Source organism: Scyliorhinus canicula, chromosome 13, assembly GCF_902713615.1.
Source record: "Scyliorhinus canicula chromosome 13, sScyCan1.1, whole genome shotgun sequence".
NCBI classification, from domain to species: Eukaryota; Metazoa; Chordata; class Chondrichthyes; order Carcharhiniformes; family Scyliorhinidae; genus Scyliorhinus; species Scyliorhinus canicula.
The window spans coordinates 116,835,854-116,852,187 of record NC_052158.1 but is presented as its reverse complement, the minus strand read 5'-3'; the positions used below and the strand labels follow the sequence as shown (position 1 = coordinate 116,852,187).

The 16,334-nt window shown below is 44.2% G+C and overlaps 1 protein-coding gene across 7 annotated transcripts in view; it reads left to right on the top strand.

Moving 5' to 3' along the window:
* LOC119976607 (arf-GAP with coiled-coil, ANK repeat and PH domain-containing protein 2-like) overlaps positions 1-16,334 on the top strand; it is a 174,338-nt gene that overhangs the window by 33,202 nt on the left and 124,802 nt on the right. For all 7 annotated transcript variants that reach the window (XR_005462949.1, XR_005462948.1, XM_038817221.1 and 4 more), the window contains exon 2: positions 10,044-10,101. Coding sequence is in view for 5 of the 7 variants with exons in the window: in XM_038817221.1 (XP_038673149.1) it covers positions 10,044-10,101 (58 nt within the window). In the remaining 2 variants the exon portion in view is untranslated. The remainder of the gene's footprint in view (positions 1-10,043; positions 10,102-16,334) is intronic.

Below are 16,334 nucleotides of genomic sequence, written 5' to 3'. Positions count from 1 at the left end.
TTCATCCTCCTGCATAGTGATACAATCAAGAAAATTTTATACTGTCACCATACATTTTTGTAAATTTGCTGATAGCAAAAGGGATGGGAGCTGTACAAAATTGCCAACTGGAAAACTTTTCATAAAATCAGAACAGAAATTGATCTATGTGAAGAGAATGATTTTCATTATTATAGCCATGATTTGTTTAATTTTTCCAATAAAGAGGCAATTTAGCCTGGCCAATCCTCCCACCCTGCATATCCTTGGGTTGTGCAGGTGAGACCCACACAGACACGGTGAAAATGTGCAAACTCCACACAGACAGTGGGCCGAGATCGAACCCGGGGGCTAGCCACTGCGCCACCGTGCCGCCCTATTATAGCCATGATAATGGTGATAGCCATGATAAAGGAATATATTGTTGACTTTCAAATTCTTATTTATATTTTATTCCTTGATACTTCTGCTATTGTTGAAGATTTGCTTTACTTCATATATCAGACTTAAAGTGCCAGTCAATCCACTCTGGCAACCTGGATCGCTCAGGAAAGGGTGAGGGCTGCGTTCAGCCAGCTTATCAAATAGGCCCACTCAATTCACTGTGGCATCGAGACCTGCCATTCTAGCGTCACCGCAAGTAGTTCGAGAGAAAACCAAACACAAAGGGATACAACAGAAGCCACACGTCTCGAGAGTCTCTGAAGGAAGAGAAAGAACAAGAACCGTCTGAACTATTCACTGAAATAACAGGACTACCTGAGCTACCGTCCAAGACATTCAGAAATTGAAGGGGACCCTGCCAATTACACCATGGGGGGAACCTCGCTCCGACCCAAAGGACAAAAAGCAGGAGAACTCTTGGGCACAATGCTTGGTCCATCCAAAAATCATGCCCACCCGAGTGCCAGACCCAGCCACACTGTGGACACCTTGTGGACATCCTGAAAGTGAACAACCCAATTTCTTGGAGACAGCAGGATATCAACAAGGCCTAGCCCAAACTCAGGAGAACCTGACCCCAAGAACTGTAGCCCTGAGGGAGAAGAACCGTTGAGGCTTCCACATCATGGAGACGCTGGGAGAGGAAGCCAATACCCCTGACACCCAGGGGCCTCCCAACCATCCCAACAGGCCAAGCCAGTACCAAAACCAACATCGCATCCACCCAGTTGGGAGAATCATAGACTCCCTACAGTGCAGAAGGAGGCCATTCGACCCATCTCGTATGCGTCAACCCTCTGAAAGAGCACCCTATCTAAGCTCACTTCTCTGTCCTATCCCCTTAACCCCACCCAACCGTTGGACACTAAGGGGCAATTTAGCATGGCCAATCCACCTAACCTGCACGTACTTGGACTGGGTGGAAACTGGAGCACCCAGAGGAAACGCACGCAGACATGGGGAGAACGTGCAAACTCCACACAGTTACGCAAAGTTGGAATTTAACCCGGGTTCGTGACACCATGAGGCATAGAGAAGTAGAGATTACTCTCTGGGGAGGGGACAACCAGCCAGATCGTGGGAACCACTCATATAAACCATACTCGGGGCTACCCTTGTCCTCCACAAGGTTGCTCTGAATCCAAATTAAAAGAAAATGTAAGAGAAAGAAAACCCAAAGTTGGTTAGCTTGAATCAGGGGGACCTTCCTTGATCACAGCGAGGACAAACTACCCTTAGCAACCCCAAACTACCCTTAGCAACCCCAACCCTCCACCCCACTCCAGCTCTGCTCATCCTCTAAGTGAGGGGTGGGGTGGGGGATGGAAACAACAAAAAGCACACCCCATCTTCCACCACAAGGATTGCCAGACAATAAGGCACAAATACATTGAACTGTGCACAAAACCAGAGTTTAACGTTCGGCTTAACATATTAAAATCAGAATAATCAACTGTACAGGCCATCAGACCCACGTTATTCACTTCCCTGTAAATGGCAAAATTGACGTAATCAAACAGACAACAACATGATCAACAGGGAGCAAAGTCCAGGATAATATTGGAGATCAGGGATATGAGGTAGGCCTCAGGATAAAGACTTTTTCACTGGCGCACAAAGAAAGGATGTGACGAGATCAGGATCAATGAGCACTCTTCAGGGTCTCGAAAGGATTCCAACGATTGAAGCAGGGGATACTGTTACTCCCACCATGTCTTCTCAGCAGAACCGAGGCAGTCAACCTCAACCAATCCACCCCCAATCCCTCATGACTGACATCCGGGACAGTACAACATGGTACAACAGAAGACAGGGTTAGATTTGCTCCATCCACCAAAATTCATTTGCCCAGCCTCCAGAATGAGATTCCCGAAACATGGCACCCAATCCTCAAAGTCAGCTGGGACCTTCTCCACCACCTCACCTCGAGAACTGGGCTCAGGAACACTACTCCACTCCTGTTTCCCCTTCTCTCTTTCGACTCCATCAGAGTAGACAATAGGCCGTGCAGCAGGAACTCAACGGTAGGCAGGTGGGCTCTTACCAGGGACAGTGTTTTCTCTATCACAAGCATCTCCTCGTGTGCCATTGCCTCATCAAAAACACCTGCTACTCTTGGAATTGGGCCTTGAGGACCTGTACCTCAGAGCTGAGATTTTCAGCCAGAACAGTATCTTTGTTGGCAACCATCACCATCGAATCACACTGCACTGTCAGGATGGGAGCCCTCTCAAAAGCAACTGTGCCACTAAAGGCAGGGCCCCACCCCAACTCCTTCCAAACACCAACCAACAAGTCTTAGGACGTAAACTATGTAAACCAAGAAAAGGCAAAACAGATAAACGAGGATAAAAAGATGGATTGAAAAATAAGCAGACAGAACTTGTGAACTATCTTCAAAACCGGGTGATATGTTTTGCTAATGTAGGAGCAAAAAAGATACGATGTATGTTTGCCTTTTGAATTGTGCAACCCTCTGAATCAGTGGCATGAGACCTCAAGTGTTGTGAAATATATTTTGGATCTAATATGATATAATCCATGAAATAGGATCAAAGGGCTACAACAGAAGATAATTGAATAACCTCAACTAAAATGGATAAAACGATAAAACCACAAAAGGTTTGTTGCAGACTACAAAAATAATCTGGAGGCTGGTGATTTGAAATAAAATGGAAAATACTCAAACCCATGGAGAGAGAAAGAGGGTTGATGTTTCAGCCCAATGATCTTTAGTATTTGGCATGTGTAACTGACAATGGTAAATATTTAAAGCCTCTATCTTTATGAAGGAAAGCTTTATGGTGGCATTAGCCAGCTGTCAAAAGACTCTGGAGCTCTTTTGATTTTGTTTTTGAGCATTTAAGTGCATTTATTACCCACAAGAGTAGATATATATTTAACATGTTATACATAATATTCTATCCCGTGCATGGCATTTTGGTGGGTACTATTTCTGACTTTTTATTTATAAGCTCATCAATACTTCATTTTATCCCAGCTCTGACAAATGTATTCTTTGTTTTTGGAAGATATTATTGAGTCATCAGCCACTGGTTGATGTCACCATCAGATCGTACTAGTCACGGCTATCCCATTATCGGAACATTCTCTGTGGTTTGGTATTTTCTTTAATTAGTATTCCAGTTACAGTTGAGAAAGAAAAAAATAATACCATCTGTCTCATCGAGATTTGTAAGAGCCAAAATAGCATCTCTGCATTCTCTAACTGTCCCTATAGCAACATAAATATTCCTAAACTGCAGGGATTTTTAACTGCTTGTTGACGTCTGCTGTGGTGATTTACCAGTAGTATATAATGGAACAAGATTTAGCTGAGGTTGGAGATAGGATTTTTGTCAAAGTTTCTTGTGTTACTGCAATTGGATAGCCATGTAAACAATCTTTAAATTTCACTTGGTACATATATTAACTTCTTTCCAACTGATATAAAAGATCTATTCACAGGTTTAGTATGACAAATATCAAACTGCTGCTAAATAGTGAAAGGGAGCTTAAGTGATCCCACAGTCAACAAATTAGACCACCATTCTACAGTCCTGCCACGCTACAGATGTTGGTCACCAGCTAACTTCATTCTTTACATGCAATAGCAAAGGTGGTTGCTTTGCACTGGAACGACAAAGGCTGTGGGAACGACAAAGGCTGTGGGACCAGACGCCATCCAGACCGGTGTTTTTCAAACTTTTTTTCTGGGGACACATTTTTACCAGCCTTACCGGCCTTCGTGGCCCACACCGGATGGCCTTCACGACCCACCATTTCCTCTTGCCTTGTTTGCTGCTGACAAAATGGAGGAATCGCAGTCGCTCTCAAAGCACGTGACGTCGACTGTCGGGGGGCGTGACCTGCTCTCTGCCTCCCTTCAGGCAAGAACAATACATTAAATTTAAAAAATAATCATCTCCTGTGTCTCCGATTGTGCAAATTTTCTCTCAACAGCCGACTTTTAACAATTCCGGCTGCAAGCGGCCTTCAAAATGAAGGTCGCGACCATATTTTAAAAAATGGAAGCGTACTGCGCATACGTGCCTGCTCACACCGATGCACCCGTGCAATGCGCCTGCATTTTTTAATATGGTCGCGGTCGTCATTTTGAAGGCCGTTCGCAGCTGGCAATGTTAAAAGCCGGCTGCTGCAGCTGTTGCCTGCGACGGCCAGCTCCGTGATCCACCCATGGGTCGCGACTCCGACGTTTGAAAATGCCTGATCTAGACTAGTGCAGAGTACCTGTCCTCCAGAACAGGTAGCCAAGTTGCTCTGATACAAATATACTCAACAGTGTGGAAAATTTCAACAGTGTGTTTGTCTGCGAAAATCAGGACAAAGCCAATTATTGTCCTATCGGCCTACTGTCAATCATTAGCAAAGCGATGAAAGGTGTTGGCAACAGTACTATCAAGTGTAGCTTGCCAACAATGTGCTCAACAGTGCTTTGTTTAGGGCTACTCAGCTCAAACCTCATTACAATCTCGGTCCAAAGGTGGACAAAAAAGCTGAATTTGAGTGTTGTGATGACTGCCCTTGACATTGAGGCCACACTTGGTCAATGCACCCTTGTAAAAAGAAAATCACTGGGAATGAGGTCGAAAACTCCCCAGATTCTGGAGTTACATTAGGCACAAAGTGAGCTGGTTGTTGGTCAGGCGATCTTTAGCCTGACTGTCTTCAGCTGTGTCATCATTGAACTTTTCTTTACAGGTCAGAAGTAGAACTGGGTGCTGATTTTTGATTCCACTCTGGCACAATTCATTAGATATTAGAGCTGGCATTCTTGCCTGAATGCAAATAGATCGAGGTCTGGGCTTATGAGTAGTAAGTAACATTTATACCACTGTGTCAGGAAATTAACAACTCTGAAAGAGTCCAACACCTCCATTGTCACCACCAACAGCCTGGGAACTGGCATTGACCAGCCGTGTGAATACTGTGGTCACTGGAGAAGGTCGGAGACTGGGTGGTCTGTAGTGGGCATTTCACCTCTTGCTTTCCCAAAGGTGTTCCATCTCGAAGGTACAAGTCAAGATTGGGATGAAATTCCCTCTACTTGTCTGGATGGGAGCAGTTGTAATAACATGCAAGAAATGTAAGCAAAGTAATGTCAACCCAGACACCTTGATAGGCAGCCCAGAAACAGCGTAAACATCCAATTCTTCCACCTCATGTGCACAATAAGAGATATATGTACTATCTGATGGATGCCTTGTAACAGTACACCCAAGGTTTCTTCAACGGCGCTTCCCCAAAACCATAACAACCACCTCCTAGGGCAAGGGCAGCAGGTGCAAGGTAACACAATTATTTTCACATCTCTCAATAACCTGACTTGGATATATAATAGCCACTCATTCTTCGTTGTTGGGAATGTCCTACCGAACAGCACCGCATGGACTGCATTGGTTCAAGTAGTCATCTCAGCATCTGAGAGCAACTTAGATGGGTAATAAATGCTGCCATGGTGTAATGACCATATCCTGAGACTAGCATTTTAAAAAGTTCAAAGTAGGAATAGAATCTGAGGATGTCTAGCACAGAATCGAAATGTAATGAGCTTCTCAATTGAAACCAGTAAGTGTAGCAACAAAAAAAACAAAATATCGCAATGCTGGAAATCTGGGAGGGAGCAGGAAATTCTGGGAATACTCTTGCAGCAGTTGTGGACTGGAAAAAGTGGGTTTTAAACCAGAGACATGGAAAGGGGAGAGGGGCGGGGGGAGGGGAGAAAGAAACTGAAATCTCATCACAAGAGCAGAACTTCAAGGTGGATATTCCTGAAAGAGAAGTGACGGTGAATTAAAGACAAAAAAATGTAAATAATTGCACATGCTGTGATTCTGTTCACTGCCCCTCCCCTTTTCCTGTCTCCACTTGCATAAAACCTGTCACATCTCTAGCTTCTGCCAGTTTTGCAACATCTGTATCCCTCTCCAGAAATGCAACCCGAGTATTCCTGATGTTTTCTGTTCTTCTTTCCGATTTCCAGGCAAATGGGGTTGGCTTTTTGGCAAACATTGACCAGTGTGGGCCGAAGGACCTGTCTCCGTACCGTAGATTCTATGATTCCATGTCTGTCCAGAGTTGTTTTTTTTTTGTTTTAATGTTTAATTCACTGCTGTTCCTGTTTCGAAAATTAAAGTTTTGCTCTTCTCTCCGGGAGATATTCCATTTTGTCTTGCACCTTCCTCCATTGCCCATTTTCACATCTCCCAATACTTTAAGCATTTCTAACTTTTGCCACTTCTGACTATGTCTTCAGCTTTAAATACTACTATATCTTTTTTTCGCGCTCTCTGAATATTTCCACATTTTCAGTTTACATTTAGGTACACAATGCAAACTTAAATATTGTTCAGATACATCAGTTGCACAAATGCATATTGGCAGCAAGATGCCATTATGTAGACTGAGAATTTAATGCAGTATTTGCAGTTTTTACCTGGTTTCTACCTGCTAACACATTTCCATTGCTTTCCCGTGTATGTCAATTGCTGCAGCTGGAGGTGTGATTATATGAATATAAATTAAGAAGCAAAGCAGCATTTCTACGGGAAAAGACTGCAACCCACACTTGCCTGCACATCACCTGTCTCTGGCTGACTTTGTATTTACTTTAAATAAAGAGGGCTAAAAGGGGTCATGAAATATTTTTGGCTAACAGGGTTAAGGAAAATCCCAAAGCCTTTTATTCGTATATAAGGAGCAAGAGGGTAACTAGAGAAAGGATTGGCCCACTCAAAGACAAAAGAGGGAATTTATGCGTGGAGTCAGACGAAATGAATGAGATTCTTAATGAGTACTTTAATGAGTATTCACCAGGGAGAGGGGCATGATGGATGTTGAGGCTGGGGATGGATGTTTAAATACTCTAGGTCAAGTCGGCATAAGGAAAGGGGAAGTTTTGGGTATTCTAAAAGGCATTAAGGTGGACAAGTCCCCAGGTCCGGATGGGATCTATCCCAGGTTACTGAGGGAAGCGAGGGATGAAATAGCTGGGGCCTTAACAGATATCTTTGCAGCATCCTTGAGCACGGGTGAGGTCCTGGAGGACTGGAGAATTGCTAATGTTGTCCCTTTGTTTAAGAAGGGTAGCAGGGATAAGCCAGGGAATTATAGACCTGTGAGTTTGACGTCAGTGGTAGGCAAACTGTTGGAGAAGATACTGAAGGATAGGATCAATTCACATTTGGAAGAAAATAGACTTATCAGTGATAGGCAGCATGGTTTTGTGCAGGGAAGGTCATGTCTTACAAACCTAATAGAATTCTTTGAGGAAGTGATAAATCAATTGATGAGGGAAGGGCTGTAGATGTCATATGGATGGACTTCAGTAAGGTGTTTGATAAAGTTTCCCATGGCAGGTTGATGGAAAAAGTCGTATGGGGTTCAGGGTGTACTAGCTAGATGGATAAAGATCATAATCCAGATACCTTTAATAGCTTTCTGTATTTTTAATGTCATCAGTCATTTAAAATAGTTACTCAGATGGTGAATTGGTGCTAATTTCAAATGCTTATTTTTTGTGATATAGCTATTTTCAGCTATATTGGCAAACTTTGTCACATTATCATAAGAGTCATAGAGAGCTACAGGAAAGAAAAGGCCATTTGGCCCATTGTGTTTGCGCCAGTCAAAAATAAACACATTACTATTCTAATCCCATTTTCCAGCACTTGGCCCATGGCCTTGCATACCGTGGCATCCCAAATGCACATATAAATACTTCTTAAATGTTATGGGAGTCTCTGCCTCTACCACCCTTTCAGGCAATGAGTTCCAGACTCCCACCATCCTCTGGGTGAAAAGGTTTTTAATTTTTTAAAAATTTAGAGTACCCAATTTTTTTTTCCAATTAAGGGGCTATTTAGTGTGGCCAATCCACCTACCCTGCACATCTTTTTGGGTTGTGGGGGTGAAACCCACTCAAACACAGGGAGAATGTGCAAACTCTACACAGACAGTGGGCTGAGATTGAACCCGGGTCCTCGGTGCCGTGAGGCAGCAGTGCTAACCACTGCGCCACCATGCCGCCTGCGTTTTTCGTAAGGAATATTTTAAGAGTTGTTACCGTCTCTGTAGAGACTGAAGCTTTGAAACTAAATTCAGTGACCAACTCACAAGAATTGCACAAGATCTCAAATTTTAAGACTTCTGCTGTAATGAACAAACGATGACCAAACCTTACCTTCTAGACACCTAATACTCTGAACTACAGAGAAGGATGACTGTACTAACCTCATGCCACTCATATATACACTTTGCTCAATATACTCCTCCCGCTGGGATCGCAGGTTTTGTATCGGAAACAGTGCACAGTCACTCCCAGCTTCCAATAGGTTCATGTCTTCAATTTTCACTGACTTGTAACATCCCATGATTGTTCAAGGTTCTCCCTCAGACCACTGAAAATGTCTGAAGTGACTTTCAGCAGTAAAGCCCACCCTGGGGAATTCTTGTCCTGTACCCATCAGGGCACATATTCCTGATGCTTTAGGTTGTCATGGGCTGCTTCTCTTCGAATAGAGACTCTCCCTACTTCTGCAGCTTGCCCTCTGGCTTGGTGAGGACCAGCACCAACCTATCTGGTTGAGCTGCCTGGAGTCTGAGAGATCTCTCTCGCTCGTTTTGTCCAAAAACTCAGTGACTGTCCAGTCGGCCCAGTTGCTCCTCCCATTGTTTTCAGATGTGAACACCTTGCCATCTGTCTCAGTTTGATCCCGCCACAGTCTCCATGGTGACCAAGTCACGTAGGCTTATTGTCAGGCTAAACTTGCATACTGTTGTACCTTGAAAGGTTTAAACATAATCGTAAAACCTAATTTTCTTAACAAAACATATTTCTAAAAAAGTTTTAAAACACTGCCTGATTCTGCTAGCTTGTGGTGGATTTGGCCTCCAGTGATATACAAATGAGGTTGAGTGGAAATTTGGGGGAGGCGCACCTCAAAGAGGCTTGGCTGTAATTTTGGACACCATTTGCTTTGGAGGTTCTGATTGTGCTCAAATTAAAATTACAAATTAAAATTTCAACCCTATCATAACATACAGCGATAATGGGGAATTCAACATGTTATAGCGCTGTGCTATGTATTCCTAGTTGATTCAAATTCCTGTTCCAATAAAATAGTATTTAATAACATCTATTGCTCCTGCAGTGTGTTAACTCCATATTAATTAACGAAGAGCAGAATCTCACAAGTTAATTTCCATTAAGCTAACAAGTTCCGTATACCTCCTTAATTTGCAAACTTATTCCACATATTTCTTTTTACATTCAATTACCGTTCAGTCATGTGAATTGCACACTGTAACCTTGTCTCAGCACTGGCCGGTATATCTATCGAATGTTTGAGAATAGTCAAAGAATATAGACTAGCTGGTAGATATTCTTCTAACATCTGTTGGATAGAACATGAGCTCATCGTTACAGAAACCTGACCTCTTCTAGCTGATTTCTGACTGGTTTGAGGAAGTTCATGTTTGAGAAATTCCAACCACTACTTGGGAATATGGTAATGGTTGTGATAGCCAGAATCGAAATTAATGAGAAGGGAATAGCAATGTAAAAATGCAACTGTTTAATTACATTGTTTTCTTAACAGAGCTGCAGTAGAAGAAGTTGAAGGAGATTTTGCTGATTTGGAGTCAAAACTTGAAAAGGTGTGTACCATCACATTTCATGCTTTTATTTCTTCGTTATCTACCACCCCCTTGGTACTTGGTCTTCAATTTGTGATGCAAATGCAACAATGTAATGGTACATGATTGAGGGGATATCACTATCTCTGCAAAAAACTGATGTTGCAGTAACATGTAAATTTCCTTGTGGAAGAAGGATACTAGGTCTTGTGTTACGGCTATGTCAGAAAGTTCCAGGAAATAATGTGCCATGCACCCCTTGCTCTCGTAGCAGAAATATAAGTCGAGGCATAACATGTTAAAGTGTCAACAGACACAATTTGTTCTTGAAGACGGTGTTAACAATGACAAATGCCCAGAAATGTAGACCAGAAAGTTTTTTATGATGAAAATACTGTACAATAGCTTTTAATTAAATAAAGTTGCCCTGTTAGTTGCCTCGCATTGACTGCGTATTTGCAGTGTTTTCCAATTTGGCCCAACCTTTTACCTTTTACTCTCTTTTGTCAACACAGCTTTCCTGGAAGGCCAGTGAATAAGTGTGTGGCCTGATGTACAGAATCAAGGATAGTTTAGCTTGCTGCTTGTTCCCTCGCCACACATGGAAAGTGTTTTGGAAATATAGATACACCCTCCAAATGACTTCTGGGCTTCACTTGCCCTCCACACCCATCTCCAAATTTGGACAATAGTTTGCCGATGCTCCATGCTGACTCCACGCCACCTATGTCCAAAGAGGTGCGGGTTAGGTGAATTGGCCATGCCAAATTGCCCTTTAGTTTCCAAAGGTTAGGTGGGGTTACAGGGGATAGGATGGGGGATTGGGCCTAGGTAGGGTGCTCTATCTGAGCAGGGGCCGGTGCAGACTCGATGGGCTGAATGGCCTCCTTCTGCACTGTCGGGATTCTTTGATTCTATGTCAACTTTAATTTTCTATGGGGCTTTAAGCTATAACTTTGGACTCACTCCTATTGCTTCCTCTCTATTCTTGATTCACTACTTGGTTATATGCAACCTAATTAATGGTACAGCACCAAACCTATGCAACTTAAGTTTTCACCTTGTCCTTTTGCTTGCGCACTTTGGCTGCCTCCCTGAACTCGTCCATCATGTTTATTCCCAAATTAATATTTCGCTCCCTCTCTTTTACTTTTCTCCCTACCTTTTTGGGTGGTACAGTGGTTAACACTGTGGCCTCCGTGCCAGAGACCTGGTTCAATTCCGATCTCGGGTGACTGTGGCGTTTGCACTTTCTCCCTGTATCTGCGTGGGTGCTCCTATTTCCTCCCACAGTACAAAGATGTGCAGGTTAGGTGGATTGGTCATACTGAAATTACCCCAAAGATTAGGTGGGCTACAGGTATAGGGCAGGGGTGTGTGTGGGTGCACTTTCAGAGGGTTGGTGCAGACTGGACGGACTGAATGCATGCCTTCTGCGCTGTCACGATTCTATGATGATTCATTCATAGACCTTGCTCTCCTGTCGTCACGTCTCTCTTGTTTCTCCCTTCTCAAGTACTCTGCTGTATCAAGTTCCTATCCAAACTCTTCAGTGTTCCTTGACTCTTCTACTGTCAGGCTTAACTCCCTCTTAGACAAATCTTCAATTTTGCTCTGATCCTCTCTTGGCATTCTCCCATTGAGACACTCATTGCTACCTCCACACTAGCTGCGACTGCAACTGACCATCATACTCCCAACACAAAAGCAAAATATTGCTGGAGTTGGAAATTTGAAATATTTTCCAATAAGGAATAAGGCTGGAACCAGTTAATCCAGTGAACCGTGGATATTGTGGGGTATACAGCATTGGATAAAGGGAGGCTAGTGGCAGATATTCAGGGCAGAACTCCTGGAGGAGTATAGCATGTGCAAGAGGGAACTTAAAAAGGAAATTAGGAGAGTAAAAAGGGGACATGGAAGGATACTGGCAGGTAAAATGAAGGAAAATCCTCAGTTGTTTTACAAGTACATTAAGGATAAAAGGATAACTACAGAAGGGGAGGGGGGGGGGGGGGGGAGGGTGGGGGGGTGGGGGGGGGGGGGGGGGGGGGGGGGGGGGGGGGGGGGGGGGGGGGGGGGGGGGGGGGAGGACTGTAATAAAATTAAAGAAATTGACCAAGAGAGTAGGTTGTGTGGGCTGGAATTCTGAAAAGTAGACTTATGTCCAAGGCCAGATTAAATGTATCCAAAGCTGATCAGTGAGGCAAGGGAGGAATAGCTGGTATGCTGGCAATTTGCAATTCCTGTCTGGCCACAGGAGAGATGCTGGAGGATAGACAATGTGGTACCATGATTCAAGAAGGGAAGAAGGGACAAACCAAGAAACGACAGGCCAGTCAGTCTAACCTCAGTGGTGGAAACTATTGGAAGCACTTCTGAGACACCAAATTAATCTGCATTTGGAGAGGCAAGGATTAATCAAGAACAGTCAGCATGGTTTTGTCTGACCAACTTGATTGAATTTTCCGAAGAGGTGACCAGGAGTGTAGATGAAGCCATGCATTTGACGTAGTCTACTTGGACGTCAGCAAGGTTTTTGAGCAAGGTTTTTGATCAAGCCCCACATGGGAGACTGATGGCGAAGATAAGACCCCATGAGATCCAAGGAAATTTGGCAAATTGGATCCTGGATTGGCTGAGTGGCCAGAAGTGGAGGGTTGAGGTGATTTTTGTGACTGGAAGCTTGTGTCCAGTGGAGTCCTGTAGGGATTAGTGTCAGTAAATGATTTAAGACATGAATGTAGGAGGATTGATCAGTAAGTTTGCGTGTGATATGAAAATTGCTGGGATGGTAAATAGTGAGGAGCATAACATTAGATTACAGGAGTATATACGTGGTCGTCAGATGGGCTGATCGGTGGCACATGGAATTCAATCCTGATAAGTGTGAGATGATATACTTGGGCAGGACAAACAAGACAGGGGAATACATGATAAAAAGTAGAACCCTGAGAAACTCCATGGATAGAGGGACCTTGATGTGCATTGCATATCCCTTAAGATAGCAGGCAGCTCGATAAAGTGGCTAAGAAGGCATATTGTATGCATGCCTTTATTAGCCGAGGCAGGGATGTTATGCTGGAACTGTATAGAATATTGATTAGGTTGCTAGAGTATTATAGGCAATTCTGGAATCCACACTGTAGGAGGGATGTGTTAACACTCGAAAGGGTGTAGAAGAGACTTGACAGGATGTTGCCTGGCCTGGAGAGTTTTAGTAATGAAGAGAGATTGGATAGACTGGCGTTGTTTTCCTTGAAGCAGAGGAGACTGAGGAGGGGAGATGATTGATATGTACAAAATTATGAGGGGCGTAGATAGAAGAGACAGGAATAAACTTTCCACTTGATGGAAGGATCAATGACCGGGGCATAGATTTAACACAAGGAGCAGGAGGTTTAGGAGAGATGTGAGGAATAACTTTTTCACCTGGAGGTGGTGGGAGTCTGAAAGGATGTTGGAGACAGAGACCCTCTTAACATTTCAGAAGTATTTAGATGTGCGCTTGCAATGCCGTGGCCTGCAAGGCTATGGGACAAGTGTTGGAAAAGGGATTAGAATAGTTTGCTTGTTTTTGACTTGCGCAGACATGATGGACTGAAGGGCCTTTTCTTTGATGTAGACCCCTTCAATTCTGTAATAAATCAAAGTACTGGAAATGCAGGCCAGGCAGCAGCATCTGGACAGTGTCTGTGGAGAAAAACAGTTAACGTTTCAGGTCTCTGACCTGTCGTCTGAACTGAAGAGAGATAGAAATGTAAATACTTTCAAAGCCTGTAGAAGGGGGGAGGGGACAAAAGTGAAGGTCAAAAGCGAACAGTATGGAAAGTGTTTGAAAGGGTGTAGGGCAGGAGAGATTAACAAAAGATTTCATGATGCAAAAGGAAAAGAGTGGTAGTGAAATAGTAAAATGGAAGTAAAAACAATAAAGGTTGTGTCCAGATGAGGTTTGAATAGCTATATAGTGGCCAAGATGTTGGAGCAGCTAAGTGGGGAGGGGGCTTTCGACCTGCCCCTGGAGGTCGACCGGGTGCATAGGCCGCTGATGATGAAGCTGTAGGCGAACAAGCCGCTGAGGGCGATGGTGGCGAGGCTACGGAACACTGCGGGTCTTACCACCCAATTAAATGTGGAAAGATCTTGGCCTTGTGGATTGGGGACTGTGCGTGGAGAATAATATATTATCAGGGATAGGGGATTGGCTAACATGAAACAGTAGAGGTAAATGATCATTTTCAGATTGACAGTAGAGGTAAATGGATCATTTTCAGATTGACAGTAGAGGTAAATGATCATTTTCAGATTGACAGTAGAGGTAAATGGATCATTTTCAGATTGACAGTAGAGGTAAATGATCATTTTCAGATTGACAGTAGAGGTAAATGGATCATTTTCAGATTGACAGTAGAGGTAAATGATTATTTTCAGATTGACAGTAGAGGTAAATGGATCATTTTCAGATTGGCAAACTAACCACTGGGGTGCCGCGGGGATCAGTGCTGGGACCTCAAATATTTGCAATCTAGATAATGATTTGGTGAAATAACTGAGTATAGACAAATTGCTGATGGGATAAAAATAGGTAGGAGAGCAAGTTATGAGGAGTACACAAAGGGATATAAATAAGTTAAGTGAGAAGAAATTTGACAGTTCGAATATGTGAGGGAAAATTGGAGGTTGGACAATTTGGTAAGTTGTTTAGGCTTCTTTCAGTTTAGTATACTATATTCACTAGTCACAAAGTGGTCTCCAGCAAGTCCTCCAGCCATACTGAGGCACAGGGCAGAGAAGCTGATCTCCACCCCAACAGGACTTGCTTGCGAGCAATCAGCAATGCGAAGGCTAAAACATCTGCCCCCGTCTGGCAGCTCCAGCCCGGCACTTAAAATATGGCCCCCAGGGCCTGGGCTCCAAATCCATGTGCAAGATTGCCATCATAGTGCTGAAAAATGACCTCAAACTTCTCCAACTTCGGCAAGGCCAGAACATATGCACGTGGTTGGCTGGACCCCCTCCACACCACTCACAGATGTCAACCCCTCAAAGAACTGACTTATCCTCTACTTTGTCAGATGCACCTTATGTACCAACTTTAGTTACATCAGCCCCAGTCTCGCGCAGGAGGTTGAGGTATTCGCCCTCCGCAATACCTCACATCACAAACTCTCACTTTTTCAAATTCTACTTGTAACCTGATAAAGCCCAAATTCTCCTAAGCAGCCCAATTATAGCCCCATCGTAGAACCTAGGTTGGAGATGTCCAACAATAAATCATCAGCATACAAAGACACTCTGTGCTTCACTTCCCCCTTCCACTTATCCGAGCACCTTATGTGCAATGGCCAAGGGCTCTATTGCCAGCGCAAGCTGAGGGGGGAGGAGGAGGAGACATGGGGCATCTCTGCCTCATTCCTCTATGTAACTGAAAATACCCCAAATTCACCTCATTTGTGTGCGCACATTCTGTTCCCTATGTAACATTTTGACCCCCACCATAAATTTAGGCCCAATCCCAAACCTCTTCAACACCGCAGCTCCACTCTACACTGCTAAATGCCTTCTCCGTGTCCAGGGCCACCACCACCACCTCCAGCTCCCTTTCTCCTGCTGGAGAGGGCACTACATTTAATAAACGTTGCATGTTCAAAGACAACTACCTACCCTTTACGAACCACGTCTGATCTTCCCCAATCACCTGCTGGAGGCACGCCTCCAACCTAAGTGCCAACACCGTGGCCAGGATCTTGGCCTCTTATGACCCACACTCCACTGGGTCCTTATCCTTTTTTATCAACAGCGAAATGGATACCTCTGCCATTGTCTCCGGGGGTGCCTTCATCGCCGCAGCATCTTCATCTCCACTAACAGCGGCGCCAGTCTATCCAGAAACTATTTATAAACCTCCACCAGGAACCCATCTGGCCCTGGATGCCGTGTCTATTTGCATCTTCCCAATTGCCGCCCAAAACTCCTCCATTCCCACTGGCTCTACACCCCCAAAAATCCCCCATATCCGACTCGCCCACTGGGGGCTCCGACCGTCTCTAAAAAACCTCAAATGCCTTGTTCACTTGCTCTGGCACCACCACCAGCTCCCCTGCCCCATCCTGGACCCGAACAATCTCTCTCTCTGGCGGTGCTGGCTTCCCAGCAAGCGACTGGCTGTCTCCCCATATTCATCAACTACCCCCTTTGCCCGCCTTAACTAACGAACCGTCATTCCTGTCGACAGAAGGTCAAACTGTGCCTGC